At 41.7% G+C, this 22727-nt stretch overlaps 1 protein-coding gene across 1 annotated transcript in view; it reads left to right on the forward strand.

The window, feature by feature from the left end:
* The window catches only part of LOC106603192 (gamma-aminobutyric acid receptor subunit beta-4), a 65042-nt gene that overhangs the window by 19382 nt on the left and 22933 nt on the right, over positions 1 to 22727 (forward strand). The window contains exons 3-4 of the mRNA XM_014196515.2: positions 12342 to 12409; positions 16239 to 16459. Coding sequence (XP_014051990.1) covers positions 12342 to 12409; positions 16239 to 16459 — 289 coding nt within the window. The remainder of the gene's footprint in view (positions 1 to 12341; positions 12410 to 16238; positions 16460 to 22727) is intronic.

A 22727-nucleotide genomic window follows, 5' to 3' on the forward strand; every position in this document is an offset into this window, starting at 1 on the left:
AGAGCTAGGCATCCCTAGGCCTCTCCTCAATGCCGTCTTCCTACTTTGCCGTGTGTGTTAGTGTGTGTGTGTGAGTGGGTGGGTGGGAGGTAGGTTACCTACATATAAGAGCAGCCATTGAAATGAAAGTTGTGCCAAATGGAGAGTCATTGTCTCTAGACAAATAATGACAAAATGACGTGAAAGACAATGATATTTGCTGGAAGTTCAGTACAGGCCCAAGGCGGTTACTATGTCTTATTTCTCAGCATGCCCATCATACGTTTTTATCCCTACACCTATAAGGTTGACACGCTCTCTTCCTGTGTAGGTGCCTCTGGTACGTCCTGTGGAGCCAGATTCAGAAGCTGGTGTGTAGCAAACATTCTTTGATGACTCCCATAAGCCTGTCCTGTGGGTTTGTCCCAGTCTACTGTAAAGCTCCTGTCCTGGGGGTTGGTCCCAGTCTACTGTAAAGCTCCTGTCCTGGGGGTTGGTCCCAGTCTACTGTATAGTTCCTGTCCTGGGGGTTGATCCCAGTCAACTGTAAAACTCCTGGCCTGGGGGTTGGACCAGGGACATTCCAAAGTTCCAGGATAATGAACAGTGTGAAGCGTGGTGAGGAGCCACAGCCATGTGGAGTAGGAGTCTGAGAAGTCAGCCTGGCCACGTATCATGCAGCCACAACCGTAAAGCACCTGCTCTCCCACTAAGGGTGGCCCTGGCCCACACTCTAACAGTCTAATGTGTTTCAGTGCCAGTTCACCCCTCAGCCATGGTATCTGAACACGGCCACCAGTCCTCCTCCACACGCAGCCCTCTTTTTACTCATCTCATTCCCCATTGAGCTCAAATGAGTCCCAGCTGCAGCCTGATCTCATTTGTAATGGCAGAGCAGTAAATGTACTGTAGTCATGAAACAGCACAGTCATTGCGGTGACATTGATGCTCAGTACAGTACAGTATGTGCATCTCACTGACCGAATGCACAAATTGTTTATGAGATTGAAGCGTGTCTTCGACCTGAGGAGGTGAGGGAAGCTTTATTCATGCCATCATAATAGCATTGTTCATCTTCTTTGCTATATTATCTGAAAAGTATCCAATGAAACGCGCCCCTCAAGTCTGTTTATGAGAGCGGGATTGCTCACACAGAACATTTACTCTATACTTATGCAGAGAGAGTGATCCCCATGTTGTGAAATGTGTCTTTTCTAAACATGACTCGTCATTTATGCATACAAGCCCATCTGTACAAGCCTGCATATATCAGTAACAGCCCTTAAATATTTTGTGCATATATTCCTATGATGCTCCAGTCTAAATTTCACCCCACACATTTAGCATTTTGGAGACAATCTCTTCTTGGTGTGTCGCTACATGTTAAGCGATGGGCCGTTTTGCATGTGGGCTCATTACACGACCCACTGTAACGCAGTGCAAAATAAATGGCCATTCAGCACAAAACAGGAGTGTGTTGTCAGAACAGCAGGATGGGTGCTCGGGTGTGGAGGGTTGATATCTATCCTGATGAAGAGAGAACAGCAGATGATTTATTGCAGAGGGAGCAGAAGGCGAAAATGCTTAAGGAGGGAGCACAGTGCTTTCCCTCTTTTTACTGCTCTGTTCTGCTCTGAGTCAGTGAGGTGTGTGTGTGTGTGGGGGGGGGGCTTCATCAAACAAAGTGTTGTTTCCAGCAACTTTGAACTGAAGGAGAGAAAAAAAAGCTCAGATGGAAATTAGACTCAAAATGTATCTCAGCGGTCTGTGAAGTACAGAAACCATAGGTCGCACACCGGTGTGGCAACTCACAAGGCATTCTTTTGCTTTTCAACTCCCCTCCTCATGCCCCCAGTCACGCCCTTTTTGCAACCCCAGTGATTGATGGGAGGTGTGTCCTTGAGCGGGCCGAGAGGGACCAGCCAAGGACGGGATGGGGCTATCCAATTGTTCAGATAGATAAACAAGGATATAAATGTCATTTACGGCACATAGTGATCGATGCCAACAGCCCCAATGCCAGGAAGCATGCTTAAAAGCCCATCTCATTACTTAACCTCAGCTTTTTGGAGTCACTGGATGTTTTTGTTGGATGGGGCCACCTTTCTTTCTTCCCTGTCTCTATGTCCCAGTGTCTTCCCTTAATTTACTACCTCTGCAGGCTCTGTCCCTCTTTCTCTCTCTCTCCCTCTCCCTTTCTCATGTACTCTTTCATCAGTGTGTCCTCAACGTCTGACATCACAATATAACTAGTGAAATGATCTCCCTTCATTCATCCGCGATCGTTAAGTGTCAGAACTCAGAAGGCTATTTCATTAGCAAGATTTACGTTAATTGCATGTCTGATCTCAGTGCCTGTGATAAGATGCTATAGTGTTTTGGTTTACTGATGCACTCATAGGTGTGCTTTCATTAGCCTGTGGCTTCTCAACCACGGGCGTGTCGCAGGTGGAGGTTCTGTTACCATAAATGGTTGAGGAAAGCAATGAACATCATATGATGGCGAGTCATTTGAAGGTAAGCTCTCCAGCACACAAATAGGGATACATTGAGTAACTAAATGTATGTAGCACAGCTTTCGCTACAACTCTGCTGTCACTACTGCATCGACCATCACAGCTACTACTATTAACGTTAGTAGTAATATTAACACATATATCATGATGATAACCACAATGTGATTGAAAAATGATGACATTGCGGACTAATTATCTATGATTCCCTTGTTCGTCTCCAAAGTGCTCTTAATAGAAGGGGTGTTTCCAATGACTATTAAAACATAACGAGCCAGCCCTTATTTGACTCATAGCTTCCAGCTACACATGTTGGAAATGTCAACAATCTTGATGATGACACATATCAGTTTTGAGGGATATAAAAATATTCGAGTTACTTCCACAGACATTCAGTCCCTTGTCTCAAATTAGATATGCCTATTGGCACATAAGGTCATACGTTTGATAAATAGGAAGCATTGCAAGGCGACACAGCATGTGTTTTGTTTTTGGTTTATTGTCTCAAGAAGGAGCTTTCATGACAGCAGTGGCCATTGAATACAAAAATGAGTGCAGATTCAACACAATGCACCGTGCTTCCCTTGTAATGTTATAGTGAGAATGCTGCGCAGTTGCCATGGAACCCTTTGTTGCTAAGCAATGAGTCGATTATTCGATTTTTTTCTATCAGAGGCAGAGTGGTATTTTCTGTGCAATGGCGTTATCCAGCAAATTTGTTTTCAGTTTGCAATTGACTGCATCCATGGACACAAACCTCCCAAATAATGCAATTACCCCAGAGTAACATGAAATGGGCACAAATCAAAGTACAGCAACATCAACTTCCTTATCATCTGCAAAGAGTACTACTGCAGTCACCACCTGAGAAATAGCAGTGTGATATGACAAGTAACCCATTTCATAAATCTACATCTTACCTTACTGTATCTATATATATTTGTGTTCTTTGTAAGGCATTATAAAACACTGTCCTTTTTCTGGTGATCAACAGCAAAACAGAGGGTAGAGTCAGTGAAAAGCCAGTAGAGGGCACTTTATGGTGTGTACTGCATACATACACTATATGATCAAAGGTATGTGGACACTTGCTTGTTGCCATAACAGCCTCCAGTCTTTCTACTAGATGTTGGAGCATTGCTGTGCGGACTTGCTTCCATATAGCCACAAGAGCATTAGTAACGTTGGGCACTGATGATGGGTGATTAGACCAGTCTCGCAGTCGGCATTCCAATTCATACCAAAGTTGTTCGATTGGGTTGAGGTCAGGGCTCTGTGCAGGCCAGTCAAGTTCTTCCACACCGATCTCGACAAACCATTTCTGTATGGACCTCGCTTTGTGCACGGGGGCATTGTCATGCTGAAACAGGAAATCTTAACGCTACAGCATACAATAACATTCTAGACGATTCTGTGCTTCCAAATTTGTGGCGACAGTTTGGAAGCACAGAATCGTCTAGAATGTTATTGTATGCTGTAGCGTTAAGATTTCCCTTCACTGGAACCATGGAGCCTGAACCATGAAAAACAGCCCCAGACCATTATTCCCTCTCCAGCAAACTTTACAGTTGGCACTAAGCGTGATTCATCACTCCAGAGAACGTGTTTCCACTGCTCCAGAGACCAATGGCAGCGAGCTTTACACCACTCCAGCTGACGCTTGGCATTGCGCATGGTGATCTTAGGCTTGTGTGCGGCTGCTCAGCCATGGAAACCCATTTCATGAAGCTCCCGACAAACAGTTATTGTGCTGACGTTGCTTACAGAGACAGTTTGTAACTTGGAAGTGAGTGTTGCAACCGAGGATAGATGTTTTTTGCGCGCTACACGCTTCAGCACTTGGAGGTCCCGTTCTGTGGCCTAACACTTCACGGCTGAGCCGTTGTTGCTTCTAGATATTTCCACTTCACAATAACAGCACTTACAGTTGACCGGGGCAGTTCTAGTAGGGCAGGAATTTGACGAACTGACTTGTTGGAAAGGTAGCATCTTATGACACTGCCACGTTGAAAGTCACTGAGCTCTTCAGTAAGGCCATTCTACCGTTTTTATACACCTGTCAGCAACGGCTACGGCTGAAATAGCCAAATCGACTAATTTGAAGGGGTGTCCACATACCTTTGTTAATATAGTATATGTATCAAACAGGGTTGAACTGCCTCTGTGAGCATATTCAGCGCGGGGTGGGAGGGGTGGGCTTCATCCTGACACGTTTAGGTCCTGATGTTCTAATGTCACAATATCTAATCACCAACATGCCTCCCAACACCAGCCCTACCATCAGCCAAATCAAACCCGATCCCCCTCGAAACCATCACTTTCTCTGGCGTGCAGATATACTGTACCTACTGCGAGTGATTCCCTCTCAGTCCCCAACCTCCTACTGTAAAGCAATTTCACATCATTATTATCGTCTTTACCTGTACGACAGAAAACACAGCCAGGGATAAAAACATGCTGAGGGGGGATTGTTGCCCCTGAACAGGGATCCAGTCTAAACGGCCCCATCCACCTGAGGTATTCCTGAGAACACTGGCTGTGTGTTTCATGGAGCATCTCCCAGGCTTCCAGGGACGGGGCCCTCTGTTTAATAAAACCCAAACCTAGGCACTCCAGAGATGCCACCTGCTTTGCATTTGTCATTTAAATATGGACACAGATGATGGGGCCATCTGGCTGCTGAGTGTAAAAATGGAGGAAAATAACACAAGTTTTGAGGAAGCAGTGGGCATGCTCAGAGAAGCCCAAAAGCACTACGTACAGGAAGTAGAGAGAGTAGAGGCAAAATGTCAAACAAAGAAAGGCGGAGAGGAGTGAGGAATCTGTGTGCTATGGCTTGGAGGGGTCTAGAATGCAGCTCTATTGACAAATAAACTTGTTTTTCTCATTCACTGCTACTGTCCAAAGATGATTATTCTTCAATGGCAGACACAGGAATGTAGTGCTAATGTTTCCCACCCTATTTTATCATTACATTTACATTTACATTTTAGTCATTTCGCAGACGCTCTTATCCAGAGCGACTTACAGTAGTGAATGCATACATTTCATTAAAAAAAATTCTCCGTACTGATCGTATGTTAGTGAACTGTGATTGTGTTATTGAAATATTTCAGAAAGTACTCATGCTTTTTCAATGTTGCTCTCAGTATTGGATTTATTGTTGGTGTGTGTGTCTGCGTTAGCGTTGATACTAACCTCAGTGGTGATGAATTGCAGGTTGTGCAGTTACTATGCTTCTTGACATAGGGACCACACCCACCGTTGCCAGTAGATGCATCAGAAACTCACAGCCTTTATCAAAGACACTGAGATAAAGAACTGTAAAACGTGGATTAAGAACATCCATTCTTCTGTTAAATTAAAACTGTGGCAAAGTGGTAGAATTTGTTTGGTTCCTTGAGGGCTGTGCCTTCCTTGGTAGGGGGGAATGTGCTGAGATCAGAGAGGAGAGAGGAAACTGGCAGACAATCAAAGATCAGGAGATGAAGTTCCTGGATGCTGGACGTTGAGTTGGATCCAAGCCTGACTTTATTAAAGACTATTTTCTATACTCCACACTCCTTTAATATGCCACATCAATACCTGGCGAGTTATGGGACTCAGCTGGAAGTAGTCCCTACTCCGGGAGATCAGGTCAGAGTTTGTCGGCAAACAGCATCAGGTCACGCCAGTCAGTGGCTTAGATGCGGCTTATTTGAGAAAGCAGGGGAAAGTGCTGACACACTGTGATGTGATAATTGCTAATAGTAGTTGGGGTTTGGCTCTGGACATCAATATTCCCCCATCTCTTTCTCTCACACACACACACACACACACACACACACACACACACACACACACACACACACACACACACACACACACACACACAGTGGTGGAAAAAGTACCCAATTGTCATATTTGAGTAAAAGTAAAGATACCTTTATAGAAAATGACTCAAGTAAAAGTGAAAGTCATCCAGTAAAATACTACTTGAGTAAAAGTCTAAAAGTATTTGGTTTTAAATATACTTAAGTATCAAAAGTACATGTAATTGCTAAAATATGCTTAAATATTTACATTTACATTTACATTAATTACATAAATATCACAGTAAAAGTATATATTATTTCAAATTCCTTATATTAACCAAACCAGGCGGCACCATTTTCTTGTTTTTTTAAATGTACAGATAGCCAACACTCAGACATCCTTTACAAATGAAGCATCTCAGTTTAGTGAGTCTGCCAGATCAGAGGCAGTAGAGATGACCAGGGATGTTCTCTTGATAATTGTGTGAATTGGACCATTTTCCTGTGCTGCTAAGCATTCAAAATGTAACGAGTACTTTTGGGTGTCAGGGAATATATGGAGTTAAAAGTATATTATTTTCTTTAGGAATGTAGTGAAGTAAAAATAATAACTAATATAAATAGTAAATTACAGATGTCCCCTCCCCCCCACACACACTGACATCACAATATAACTAGTGAAATGATCTCCCTTCATTCATCCGCGATCGTTAAGTGTCAGAACTCAAAAGGCTATTTCATTAGCAAGATTTACGTTAATTGCATGTCTGATCTCAGTACCTGTGATAAGATGCTATAGTGTTTTGGTTTACTGATACACACACACACACATACACAATAGCACCCATAGCACACAATAGCATACACACAAGCACGCACAAATGCATGCACTGTCATGGGCGCTGTAAGGATTGGACCAAAACGCAGCGGGTATAGTGCTCATCTTTATTTAGATTAAAGTGAACACTTAAACAAAATGACTAACAAACGACAAAACGACAGTTCCGTAAGGTACAAAGACTATAACGGAAAACAACCACCTACAAACCCAAAGGAAAAAACAGGCTGCCTAAGTATGGCTTCCAATCAGAGACAACGAGAAACACCTGCCTGATTGGAAACCATACTCGGCCAAACATGGAAAAAGAAACATAGAAATAGAAAACTAGAACCAAAATCCCCTAGAACCAAAAACCCCAAAACACACAAAACAAACACCCCCTGCCACGCCCTGACCATACTACAATTACAAATGACCCCTTTACTGGTCAGGACGTGACATGCACGTACACACTAGCACACAATTATCTGATTTGACATCTTGCTTCTTCCATTTTCAGATGCCACTTATGTACAAATAATTACAAAAAAATCTCAAATATGTTCCGATGTGAAAACATGAATTGATAGAAACATTATATCTCAGGATCTCAGGCTGCTGTTGTCGAGGCGATATTTAGCTTCAGCTCACGAAAGTGCTGCTGCAGGTAAGTGCTTTTATTTTGAGAAAGCCACGGTGGCAAAGTGGATCCCTCTGTTTCATTGAAGCAGGGTCAAAAATATGCAGTGAGAGAGAGAGAGATCTTTGTGCTTTCTGTTTACAACCAGCGAACGAATGTACTTTGACATCTCTGGGGAAAATTGTTACTGGTTGCCTTCACAAAGCCCAATGGAAAATGGCCCCACTTTTTCCTTAAAAAAAAAAAAAAAAGATGGGTCAGGAAATATGACAAAGCTGCAGGGCATTTAAGAGAGAGGTGGTCTGCCGTGGCAACATGGCAGCTAGAGTTGGAGGAGAGGGGGAAAGAAAATAGGATTACAAAAAAAGAAGAGATAGGAGAGATGTGCACTATCAGTCAAGAAAAGAAGAAGAGATAGGAGAGATGTGCACTCTCAGTCAAGAAGAGATAGGAGAGATGTGCACTCTCAGTCAAGAAGAGATAGGAGAGATGTGCACTCTCAGTCAAGAAGAGATAGGAGAGATGTGCACTATCAGTCAAGTGCTGTGCTGCTTAAAATTTTAGGGCCAGTATTAGGAGAAACATGGTAATTGCCAGATCTTTCCAGAGTTGGCCGGAGCAAGAGTCATCTGTGTATTATTTGAAGGAAGGAATGAAAGTAAACAAACAATGGTCATGGATTTGAGACAAACTCAGAAAATCACTGTTTTCGAGATTAATTTTAAATTTGCACAAATTGGAAGGGATTCTGAGATGCAGTTACAGAAGCCATACTCTCAAGACCATCTTTCACAGTCCTCTCTCTCTGTTTCTTTGTCTGTGTGTTGTGTCTCTGGAGGGAAGGTGGAACACCTTTGGCTGGATGAGTTACAAGGCCAGCCTCCTTTGCCTGGCGTGGTTTGAGAGATATTTTGTTCAATGCCCAACGTTGCAGTGCTTTACAAAATGTCCTGTTGTGAGTTTTGTGGGTAAACCACCTCTGAAATATTAATCCAACTAAGAAAACATTTCTGTTGGCAGCAAGCCAGCCATTTCAAAAACCCACAGGCAGTATGTTTCTCAGAAGCAAATCTGTGATTCACACCTGATAAAGTGGACAATGCCCAGGTAACTGTTCAAGCAATTGTCCCATCTGTTGGTCTGTGAAAAAATCATAAGGGCAGATTTTTTCTCATAACAAAGTAAGAACTTACTGGACCGTAATGGCTACTTTGGAAGCTCTCAATTGTATGAAAGATACTTTAAACAGGTGTTGTAGTTAGACAATGCTTCAATTCATTTTAACAGATTATCTGCTTATCTGTAACTGCACGGTACATTACATGTACATACAGGACATACACTAGCTGTATGGAAGTGCCTTGGTTGCCTACGCCACTCTTAGCTCAAGGGAATTGTAGTTCACCTAAAAGATATTGCTGTAATAAACCTGCATTGAACCCAGTGGTTGAGATGGTTCTTCCCCGGCCACTGCTAAAAACAGGAAGAACCTTTGGAGAAGACCCAAAACAAAAAGTTGTGATGTTACTCTCAGCCTTTTCTGTGAGCGTTTGGTCATTGTTTTTGTGGTCACAATTCCTTCCTCCTTCACCTGATCATCATGATTCAGTGGTCTGCTGACTGGGAAATGACATTCATCCCTTGTGGGGTTGACACAATTCCCTTGTGGGGTTGACACAATTCCCTTGTGGGGTTGACACAATTCCCTTGTGGGGTTGACACAATTCCCTTGTGGGGTTGACACAATTCCCTTGTGGAGTTGACATAATTCCCTTGTGCCGAAATGTTGCAATTGTTACAAATCAAGGAGTGAACATTTGGAGTGAGGGGAGGGGGGTGTCCTTGCTTTGAGCTCCAAAGTTGGCGCTGCATGAATTATCACCAGATGTTGTGAAGGTGAAAAGACCTACAGTATGAAAAAGCCAAACTTCTAGAACGTTCAAAATGTCTTTCGCTTTTTGTGGTGGGGGGGGGGCTGCAATGCACTCTTGGCCTTAATGTTTGTGAATGAAACACGAGTATTCACTGTAGCCAGGTTACAGATTTAGCCACATTCTATGTCTATCACTGACATACTGTATGCAGGTACACTGTATCCTCCTCATTGATGCTCCTATCCAGAGAGATGCACAAGTTAGGTGACATTCAGAGTATGTTCTTTGTGTCAGTACTGTCAGTATGTCTCTGTTGTTTTCCAAAACACCGCACTTAACCTCATCTTCAAGTACAGTCTGTGGAAGTTTGACCATTCCACTATTTCAGCGTCATTCTCTGACACAACCTCTCAACCTTTCAGATGATGGATAACCGGTATATATGGACAGCTGCAATTATGTTTAATATGCACACATTTTCAAAGAAATGACCAATTGAACTCTGATTATGCACAAGATACGCGGTCTTTCTCGCACCCTGCAGTCACATGTTCAGCACAGCACTTCTTAAAACTAAAGATTCAGGATTCGCTTTGAACAATACAAAATGACAATTGCTATTTCTTATGGGGGTAAAGGTCAACCAGTATATTCTAATATCATTGATTTTAACAAGAGTTAAAGCACTCCCCGGGGCATCGGTAGAGGGTTGACTAACTCCACACTACAAAGGTAAAGGCCAAATTTAGTACATTTGTCATACGCAGTGCTTGAGTATATTTGTGGTTAGTTCAAAACCTTTTTTGACCTGCCGTTTGCTATTACTTTCATCATAGGCCCACGCACATAATGTTGTTTTTATTTGTTATTTTAACTGACTCAACGCAGATCTAGTGTCCATTATAAAATCCAGGCTGCTCTAAACTGAAGGGCAGCAAGATCTGAATAGAACCAAAAATTTAGGAATGTTGCCTTTATAAGGTCCAATGTGGCCGTTTTTATCTCAGTACCAAATCCTTTCTGGGTAACAATTAAGTACCTTACATTGATTGTTTTCAATTAAAACGGTCAAAAATAACTAAAAATTGCTTATTAGCAAAGGGCAGTTTCTCAAGCAAGAATTTTTCTAGGACTGTCTGGGAGTGGTCTTAGTGGGGAGGGAAAAACTGAAAATGAGCTGTTATTGGCAGAGAGGTTTGTAACTCTTTTTCTTATTGGTTTATTAACTAATTTACAGCATGGTGATGACCAGGGCCGTAACCAGGGTATCTGATACAGTCTCTGAGTGAGAGTGACTAACAAAATCAATGGGGGCCCCTGGAGGTCAGCGCCCCCTTGGGCATGTGCCCTGCGTCTCCGGTCGGTAATTCGGCCATGATTACTTCACGTTTAGATAGCTGGCTAGACTAACTAGACTAATTTACCAATCTAAAACAAAATTCACTGATATTTCAATTGACTGTCAGTGAGTGACATATAACAAGATGAAAACTGCTGATGCACAATTAAGTTTTGAAATTGCACCTTGTCTATTCTACTATTCTTACTCTCAACCGTAAGTTGAGACCCCGATTGAGTTCCTCCCAAAAGATTTGTCAAAAAAATAAATAATAATAATAACAATACGGCATCCTCATATGTGGTTATGGCCCTAGTGATGTCACCATGGAAGGCAACATTCCATCCCAACAAAACAGGGATGGAATGAAATTTCAGCCTGTCTTTTCAAACAGCTCTTACACTAAAAGTGCATTATCATTATTTTCACAATTTTACAATATTATTCCAACCTCATAGTGTGGAAATATATATTTAAAACACAAGGAATCCACGTTTCTGACTGCACTGGGCCTTTAATTATTCACTTTTGACATTGCTGAATATCAACAAACTTTTACATCCCTTTCACTTCAATGTTTACGTTTCTTTTAAGGAGAAAGAGGTAGGATGAGATACTCAAAGATTACATGATTTGGGGGGTGAGAATATTGACCGTGAAATTAGCATGTACCTGAATCTCATATGGATTACAATTTTATGAAGTTTAAAGAAAGATTTAGTCAGATTTTATATGGCTGTTTAAAGCCTCCCAAAAATGGATTTGACTATTCATCAGCCTCTGCATTTTTTGTTATTTTTGTCGCACCAATTTGTTCTTACTTTAAGGTCAGCAGTATTTTTTTGGTCACTTTCCACATACTGTATGATAAAGGTCAATGGGTTTAAGTAATGTTGGTCTGTTTTCTTCATGCCTATCTCGATACCGAGGCTTGTTCCCACAGTGACACATTTATGACAGTTTTCCCAAAAATGTCTGATTCACTCTCCCACATCAGAAATGTCCAGGTCCATTCTCATACGTAATGCATCTAAAAAAAAAAAAGAGTTATATCATGGTACACACAATAATATCCTGATAATTATTGAGATAACCCAGCATGTGAAGATGATTTGATTATTTTCGTATCTTAACATTAATAATAATAATTGATTACATTTGTAAAGCGCTTTTCATTATACAGAATAATCTCATAAAATGTAAAAAATAAAAACCAAACAGAAAAAAACATTCCTTGCTTATTGCATACTACTTTTGCAAATAAAGTACATTATAATGTGTGTACGTGTTGTCCTATGTTATGTTATAAGTGTATTTTTGGCCCAGTGTGAATAATGGTGTGAATTTGTTGTGTGACTGTACTGGCTCTTGTGTTCCCTCAGGTGCCCCAGTCATCGTAGGAATGAGCATCAACATCGCTAGCATTGACTCCATCTCAGAAGTGAACATGGTGAGTTACAAAACCCCTTCTCTTACAGTAGCACTGCCCATATAGAACATCGACTCAATGTGTCCATTTTTATTTATTAGTGTTCGTGGTTAAAGCATGATGCACCCATTTTATAAACTACCATTTTGATAATTTCATTTGTTTCAATGTACAGTATACTAAACAAAAATCTAAATGCAACATGCAACAATTTAAACGATTTTACTGAGTTACAGTTCATAGAAGGAAATCAGTCAATTGAAATAAACTCATTAGGCCATAATCTGTGGATTTCACATGGCTGGGAATACATATATGCATCTGTCGGTCACAGATACCTTAAAAAAAGGTAGGGGCATGGATCAGACAACCAGTCAGTATCAGTTTCTGGTGTGTCCCACTCCTCTTCAATGGCTGTGCAAAGTTTCTGGATATTGGAGGGAACTGGAACACACTGTCGTACACGTCAATCCAGAACATCCCAAACGTGCTCAATGGGTAACATTTCTGGCGTGTATGCAGGCCATGTAGGAACTGGGCCATTTTCAACTTCCAGGAATTGTGTACAGATACTTGCGACATGGGGCCGTGCGTTATCATTCATAAACATGAGGTGATGGCGACGGATGAATGGCAGGTCAGTGAACATCAGGATCTCATCACAGTATCTCTGTGCATTCAAAGTGCCATCGATAAAATGCAATTGTGTTCGTTTTCCATAGCGTATGCCTGCCCATACTATAACCCCACCGCCACCATGGGGCACTCTGTTCACAACGTTGACATCAGAAAAAAACCTTGACCACAAAACGCCATACACGTGGTCTGCGGTTGTGAGGCCTGTTGGACGTACTGCCAAATTGTCTAAAACGACATTGGAGGTGTCTTAAGGTAGAGAAAGGAACATTAAATTATCTGGCAACAGCTCTGGTGGACATTCCTGCAGTCAGCATGCCAATTGCACACTCCCTCAAAACTTGTTGTGTAACAAAACTGAACATTTTAGAGTAGCCTTTTATTGTCCCCAGCACAAGATGCACCTGTGTAATTATCATGCTGTTTAATCAGCGTCTTGATATGCAACACCTATCAGGTGGATACATTATCTTGGCAAAGGAGAAATGCTCACTAACAGGGATGTTAACAAATTTGGACACAAAATTTGAGAGAAATTATGGAAAAATTCTGGGATCTTTTATTTCAGCTCATGAAACATGGGACCAACACTTTACATGTTGCGTTTATATTTTTGTTCAGTATAGTATTGACTCAGGGGTGTGATTACTTTTTTAAATAAGATATTTCTGTACTTCATTTGCAAAAAAATTGAAATAACATGTTTTCACTTCTTGTGTGTAGATGAGTGACGTTCTTTTTAAATAAATGTTTAATTCAGGCTGTAACACAACAAATAGTGGAATAAGGGGTATGAATACTTTCTGAAGGCACTGTATGACCTCCACATAGCACATGTATGGTGTGTTTAAGGTGTTATATATTTTTGTTCAGTGTATTTGCAATGCAATAAAACCATTCCAATCAATCATATTTGGCCTTGCAAACATTGGATACCATAGACATGTTGTGCATCTGATTTACTTGATTATATTACGTATTTAACTTCTGTTTATTAGAGAGCGGTGAGAAATCAGGCTCAGTCTTTTTCTTTAAAGAAGACAATATGGCTGGTGTCTCTGCAATGACATCATTCTGTCTCTCTGCTCTCCGTTGTATTTTCTTTTCTTTAATGTGGCACAGACACACTCAAGAGTTCACTCCCCCGACAAGCCAGAGGAGCTTTGTTTTTTTATTCTGGATTTGTTCTCCCTGCAATGTTGCCATTTCGAATCACGAGAGGATTTTCATCCAGTTCAAGCAAAAGCACATTTTATTTTTAATTTGTTAGAGGTAGTCACTCATGTACAAAGCTGTTTTCTTTATTTTTAATTTGTTAGAGGTAGTCACTCATGTACAAAGCTGTTTTCTTTATTTTTAAGAGCAAGCACGTGAGGCGCTTTGATATATTCATTTTTTATTTCTGAGATGTATTTTCTACTCCGGTGTTTTTGAAGACACAGCAAGTTTTATCTTATGTTTTATGTTATTTTTGTTTCCCTGGACATTTGAGAAGGTAGCATCAGGTGCAGGGCTGAAAAGGTTGAAAAAGGTTCCTGTGAACAAAGACAGACACAAAACGATATGACTAGCTTGGTTTCCATCCAATTGGAGACATATATCCATGCGAATATTCAAAATCGGCATTAAAACAATATGTGCATTTTCCCACCAGAGATGTGTTTGCATCAAATTGACTTGTTGCAGATTTGCAACTCTAGTGATGGTTTTCTCACAAAAAATGTTGCGTTATATAGCGAGTGTGCCCGCTCTGGTATTGGGGCGAGAGCTCTAGCCAACAGCTCACAGATACAATGTGGGTATAGCCTACATGATGAGATTATTATGATCAAAAGAGCAAGATTTTTTCTATTTGTCAAACGGCAGCCAAACACCGTCGATCATGTCACCAGAATAAGACCCTCAATATTTATTGGAAAAGAGCATCAAGCTCATCACCTTGCACTTTCACCACCCTGTCAATATTATCTTATTTCATCTGTAGCCTAATAAACGGCATGCTTTCCTGACGAGTCGTAGTGGGAGGACCACACAATGTCATTATTATATCAATATTTGTGCATTAAAAGCATTTCCACCGATATTTCTCGCATAATTAATTCTACCGACACAAAAAGATCCCACCTTAGCTGGCGTATTTCGTTTTGTTGACATTTGGAAAGTTTACCGAGAAAGGCCTGTCATTTAAAAAAAAACTTATCTGACATGTACTTTACTTGCATTAAAAGGTTGGATGGAAACCTGGTTATTGTCAATTTGGAAAACGCTTGATAATCTCAACATGTATGTTATGTCTAACGCCATAACTCGTCTATTTTAGCTGTTCATTTTTCTATTTTGTCAGCCAGCCAACATAGTCATAGCTAAAGAAAACCACATCGTTTCACATTTTTTTGTGTTCTGCAGACAAAAGCCATGAAAAACAAAATTACTTTGTGTTAGTATTTAATTTCATTCATTTTCTTTCATGATGCAGCAAGTATATTTTTTCTGGTTAATCTGGAATATTCTTCTGATAGGGTACACCCTGTGAGAATATAGGTCATTTTATGTCCAGCTGAATAACCACTAAGATTAGCTCTCAGTCCGCTTATAAAATGTGATGTATATTATGGTTTTAAGACAATTATATTGAGATTTCGGGACACTGAGGTTCCCAGAATAATTGGCAGCATTTATCATTTGAAACTCAGAAACACTGTACTGTCATTGTAGGAGGTGTTCAACTTAACTTGGCCTTTAAATCACTTCCCTGTAAGTCTCCCATTTTCATTATGTTTCCATTGTATCCTAGAAAAACACTGTTAATGCTTTTTGATATACTCTGCACATAATGACTATGATGATACATTTAGATGTGCATACATTTATGCACATTGCGTAGTAAGTGTATGGTGTAGGATAGGGCAATTACAGTAAGGGTAACTTATACTTCCCATAGTTGAAGCTTTTGTCAATGCATACACTCTTAGAAAAAAAGGTTCCAAAAGGGTTAATCGGCTGTCCCCATAGGAGAACCCTTTGGAGAACCTACATGGAACCCAAAAGGGTTCTACCTAGAACCAAAAGGATTCTACCTGGAAAGGTTATTCAAAGGGTTCTCCTATGGGGACAGCCAAATAACCCTTTTAGGTTCTAGATAGCACATTTGTTTCTAAGAGTGTAGCAACTATTTTTTTTCAATCTCACAGTGCTGTTTCCCCTTTTTCTACAGGATTACACCATCACAATGTATTTCCAGCAAAGTTGGCGAGACAAGCGGTTGGCATACGCTGAGCTGCCCCTCAACCTGACTCTGGATAACCGCGTAGCAGACCAGCTGTGGCTCCCAGACACCTACTTCCTCAATGACAAGAAGTCCTTCCTGCATGGCGTGACAGTGAAGAACCGTATGATTCGACTGCATCCTGATGGCACCGTGTTATATGGGCTCAGGTACAGCTAACTTTCATTGAAATTCTACTGTAACTAAACTGGTTAAAGCCTGGCCTGTCAGACAGGACTGGAAGAGACCTTGGGAAGGCATGTGAGAAACTAGGTCTGTGTCTAAATAGTATTGCGGCCCTCCTGCCTTTTCACTTTCCTTACTTCCATAAAAAAAACGAGTCCAGAGAATCACTGATAAAAGCACGACTAACTTAAATTATTTAGCTGAATTTCTGATGACAGGATTCAATTGTAAGTAGTTATAGCCTACCTTGACAATTACATTACATGCTAATACCTGACATATACACTGAGTATACCTCCTCCCCCCACACACACTTTTTACCCTCAGAACAGCCTCAATTCGGCGGGGCATGGGCTCTACAATTTGTCGAAAGCGTTCCACAGGGATGCTGGCCCATGTTGAATCCAATGTTTCCCACAGTTTTGTCAAGTTGTCTGGATGTCCTTAAGGTGGAGGACCAATCTTGATACACATAGGGAAACTGTTGAGCGTGAAAAACCCAGCAGCGTTGCAGTTATTGATGCAAACCGGTGTGCCTGGCACCTAATACCATACCCAGTTAAAAGGCACTTAAATCTTTTGTCTTGCCCGTTCACCCTCTGAATGACACATATACACAATCCATGTTTCAATTGTCTCAAGGCTTAAAAATCCTTATTTAACCTGTCTCCTCCTCTTCATCAACACTGATTGAAGTGGATTTAACAAGTCACATCAATAAGGGATCATAGCTTTCACCTGGATTCACCTGGTCAGTCTATGTCATGGAAGAAACTGTATACTCAGTCAGGTCCAAAATTATTGGCACCCTTGATGAGTAAAAAAGACTGTAAATGAAATGATACCAATACTGGGCAATATTGTATACAAAAAAATAGGTAATTATATTATTTGATACTAATACAATAGCTCAGAAGAAGGGGATTTTGGTTAACAAGTAATACTTTTGTTTCTCAAAAAAATACAGTACGGGGCAAAATGATTGACACCCCTGTTTAACATAACCTTTCAGTACCCCACCTTAACGGCACTGAGCCTTTTTCTTGTGTTTTATGAGATTGGAAGACACATTAGGAGGGATCTTAGATCATTCCACCATACATGATCTTTACGGATCCTTAATATCCTTTGTCCTTTGCTTATGGACTGTCCTCTTCAATTCTAAACACAGGTTTTCAATGGGGATCAAGTTCAGAGACTGATATTGCAAAATATTGATTTTGTGGTCAATTAACCATTTCTTTATGGATTTTGATGTGTGCTTGGGGTCAATGTCTTGCTGGAAGATCCACTTGCGGCCAAGTTTGTCTGCATAAGCTTCTTTCTTTCGACGCCAAACCCACCACTGGTGTGCGTGGCCAAGCAGCGCTATTTTCATGTCATCCAACAAATGTAAATGCCTGGAGTTTTCTAAACGGCACTGGCACATGGATTGGAACTTGTGCATTGGTCAGATGACATGAAAATAGAGCTGTTTGGCCAGGTACACCAGCGGTGGATTTGGCGTTGAAAAACAGAAGCATATGCAGAAAAGTACCTCATAACTATGGTCAAATATGGTGGGGGATCTTTGATGTTATGGTGCTATTTTTATTCCACTGGTCTTGGGGCCCTTGTTAAGGTCAACGGAATCATGAACTTTACCCAGTACCATGACTTTTTAGCCAAAAAACGGGTTGCCTCTACAAGGAGGCTGAAACTTCCAATAAGACAATGACCCCAAGCACACATCAAAATCCAAAAAGTAGGTTAAATGACCATAAAATGGCCATGTCAGTCTCCGGACTTGAACCCCATTGGTGTGTGTGTGAATTTAAAAAGGCAGTCCATAAGCACTGACAAAGCATATTAAGGATCTGGGCAGATTGTGTATCTAGGAATGGTCTAAGATCCCTCCCAATGTGTTCTCCAATCTCATAAAACATTTTTGAAAAAGGCTCAGTGCCATTATCCTCGCAAGGTGAGGTATTCCCACGGGGGGCCAGCACAGAAAAAAAAAATGTATGAAATTGTATGAAATGTATGCATTCACTACTGTAAGTCGCTCTGGATAAGAGCGTCTGCTAAATGACTAAAATGTAAAAAAAAAAATGTAAAAAATGTATTGAAAGGTACTGAAAACAGTCGTTTTGACTCCTATCTTTTTGAGAGAAAAAATTATGGAACTTCATTTCAATAGTCCATCTGTAGATTCTCTACAGATGGTCATACTATTAACAAACTATCTGTTGATAAGCAACTCTCTGCTAAGTTTACGGTTAGGGTTAGGGTAGTTGAAATTTGGTCAGTCCACTCTGGCCTTGATGTTAACGTCCACAGATGGACCAAATCTGAACCTATCATAGACTTATGTTTCCCAAGTTTGGATAGCACAGTACTGGACCAGGTTTCCCAAAAGCATATTAATTCTAAGTTCATCGTTCTAACGTTCGTAGGAGCATTGTTAAAATCTCTGAACTGTTTCCCAAAACCGTCGTTATTAACGCTGCACTTGAAAACGCTCGTTACCTAACGTCTGCCTCAGACTACTCGTAGTATTGCGTTGTTAGATGCTTTTTTTGCCCTCGCGCGTCACTTATACACAGAAGATCTTTGCTGAACATAGAATCACATGGTTTATCCGTCTGTACTGAACTCTACTTTACTGCACTGTACTGTACTCTGCTGTGATGTCCAAACTTGTGAAAAAATGAAGAGAATTACATTGATTTCCATAGTTACGCATTTCTGTGTAGTACATATCAGGGACCCATGATGTAAACCCATTCCCTTAATTCCTTAACCAGGTGTAAATCCACTTCACGTACTGTAGTTCAATAACTAAAATAGATTTTTTTTCAAACTCAAGGTGTCATGTCATAGCTGACACACCCATTATTTCCCCAGACATCTTTGAATCTTAGTTCGAAACAGATATTTAGAGTTTGTGGAAAACATTGTCGCATGAAAACCTGACTGGAGATTTTTCCATAATTCCGTTACCAAACTTTGCATCTGCACAGTTCTTCCACTAAATTAGTTTTTGTAAAATGTTCAATGGAAATTGTTAAAAGTCGTCCTTGAACATAGAGCTAAACTTTGAAATGAATGGTTTTTGTTTGGCATACATTTTAACGTGAAAAGTGAAAACCTAATTCCTTTACCATTGAATTGCCCAGATGGACTATCCAAATAATGTGTTACCCCAAAAAATATGACTTGCTAAACAAAATATCTTTCTCTGAGCAATTGTACTAGTATAAAATGTAGCATACAAAATATCTCAGTATTTGCATTATTATTAATCCAAGATGGCGTACCAGTCAGATGTCTTTGTCCTGTCCCTTGTATATATCTTTTTACATCTTTTTCTTCGCATATCTTTTTAAAATATTTTCCTAAACCTCAACTTCTAAATACTCTCCTGCAACCCGCCTCACCCAATGTGGCGTGGATCTGTTTTTTTCTAAAGTATTTCTATTTACTTCGGATCTGGAATCCATCAACTGAAGCTAGCCAGCTAACTACCTACCAGCTATCAGTCAGCAAACCATTGCTAGCGGTCATCAGCTAACCTTTAGCTCGGAAAGCTCTCGCCAGTTCGAACAACGTGACTCAAACCAGAGCATAACGGACCTATTATTATAATTTTTTTCCCCCCTCATATCCCCGGATTCCTACCGCAAACTCTGAACATTTTCATCTGGATCTTCGCAACTAGCTAACCGCAATCCCCGGTGACTACTCCTGGCTAGCGTTTCCATCCCGGGGCAAGCCCCAATTAGCCTGAAGCTAGCCCGGCCAGGGCTCCTGTGCTACCACCGAAGCCCACTCCTGGGCTACAATATCCGGACCCCTTCTACTGCCGGTACGGGGCACGGAACCCCGCCAATCCTCTACGACTGGAATACCGACATAATCTGCCCGAGGATTCCAACAGGCCCCTCAGGCGCGACGTCCGCTGAAGGCCCATTCTGCTAACCGCGGCCTACTAGCTACCTAGAGCTACATGGAACCCTACTAATTCCACGACTGGTCTATCGACGTCACCGCACGAAGAGGCAAAAACAGACTTACCCCCATCGTGACGTCCCCCAAAGGCTAACTTGCTAGCACAGGTCTGTTAACTGCTAGCTTGCTTGCCCCGGTCAGCTAACTGCTAGCTTGCCTGCCCCAGTCTGCTAACTGCTAGTCCCGGTCTGCCAACTGCTTGCTTGCTAGTCCCGGTCTGCCAACTGCTTGCTTGCTAACCCGGTCTGCTAACTGCTAGCCTGCCAGCCCCGGTCTGCTAACTGCTAGCTTGTTTAGCCCCGGCCTACTAACTGTTAGCTTGTTAGCATCGGCCTGCTAACTGTCTGAATCGCCGTGTCCCCAGTCAGCCCAACCACTCACTGGACCCATATGTTCACTTGGCTACGCATGCCTCTCTCTAATATCAATATGCCTCATCCATTACTGGTTAGTGATTACTGTCTTATTTCACTGTAGAGCCTCTAGCCCTGCTCAATATGCCTTAACCAACCATGTTGTTCCACCTCCTACATATGCGATGACATCACCTGGTTTAAACGTCTCTAGAGACTATATCTCTCTCATCATTACTCAATGCCTAGGTTTACCTCCAATGTACTCACATCCTACCTTACCTTTGTCTGTACACCATGCCTTGAATCTATGCTATCGTGCCCAGAAACCTGCTCTTTTTACTCTCTGTTCCGAACGTGCTAGACGGCCAGTTCGTATAGCCTTTAGCCGTACCCTTATCCTACTTCTCCTCTGTTCCTCTGGTGATGTGGAGGTTAATCCAGGTCCTGCAGTGCCTAGCTCCACTCCCACTCCCCAGGTGCTCTCATTTGTTGACTTCTGTAACCGTAAAAGCCTTGGTTTCATGCACGTTAACATTAGAAGCCTACTCCCTAAGTTTGCCAACCCGGATGTCTTAGCCGTGTCTGAATCCTGGCTTAGGAAAACCACCAAAAACCCTGAAATCTCCATCGCTAACTATAACAATCTACTGCAAAGATAGCCTGCAGAGTTCTGTATTACTATCCAAGTCTGTACCCAAACAATTTGAGCTTCTACTTCTAAAAATTCACCTTTCCAGAAACCAGTCTCTCACTGTTGCCGCTTGCTATAGACCTCCCTCTGCCCCCAGCTGTGCCCTCGATACCATATGTGAATTGATTGCCCTCCATCTATCTTCTGAGCTCGTGCTACTAGGTGACCTAAACTGGGACATGCTTAACACCCCAGCCATCCTACAATCTAAGCTTGATGCCCTCCATCTCACACAAATTATCAATGAACCTACCAGGTACAACCCCAAATCCGTAAACACGGGCACCCTCATAAATGCCATCCTAACTAACTCGCCCTCCAAATACACCTCTGCTGTTTTCAATCAAGATCTCAGCGATCACTGCCTCATTGCCTGCATCCGTAATGGGTCTGTGACCAAACGACCACCCCTCATTACTGTCAAACGCTCCCTAAAACACTTCTGCGAGCAGGCCTTTCTAATCGACCTGGCCAGGGTATCCTGGAATGACATTGACCTCATCCCGTCAGTAGATGATGCCTGGCTATTCTTTAAAAGTGCCTTCCTCACCATCTTAAATAAGCATGCCCCACTCAAAAAATGTTGAATTAGGAATAGATATAGTCCTTGGTTCACTCCAGACCTGTCTGCTCTTGACCAGCACAAAAACATCCTGTGGCATTCTGCATTAGCATCGAATAGCCCCCGTGATATGCAACTTTTCAGGGAAGTTAGGAACAAATATACACAGGCCGTTAGGAAAGCTAAGGCTAGCTTTTTCAAACAGAAATTTGCATCTTGTAGTACTAACTCAAAAAAGTTCTGGGACACTGTAAAGTCCATGGAGAATAAGAGCACCTCCTCCCAGCTGCCCACTGCTCTGAGGCTAGGAAACACTGTTACCACCGATAAATCCACTATAATTGAGAATTTCAATAAGCATTTCTCTACGGCTGGCCATGCTTTCCACCTGGCTACCCCTACCCCGGTCAACTGCCCGGCATCCCCCACAGCAACCCGCCAATGCCCCCACCATTTCTCCTTCATCCAAATCCAGATAACTGATGTTCTGAAAGAGCTGCAAAATCTGGACCCATACAAATCAGCCGGGCTAGACAATCTGCACCCTCTCTTTCTAAAACTATCTGCAGAAATTGTTGCAAGCCCTAATACTACCCTGTTCAACCTCTCTTTCGTATCATCTGAGATTCCCAAAGATTGGAAAGCTGCCGCGG

Source organism: Salmo salar, chromosome ssa04 (assembly GCF_905237065.1).
Source record: "Salmo salar chromosome ssa04, Ssal_v3.1, whole genome shotgun sequence".
NCBI lineage: Eukaryota > Metazoa > Chordata > Actinopteri > Salmoniformes > Salmonidae > Salmo > Salmo salar.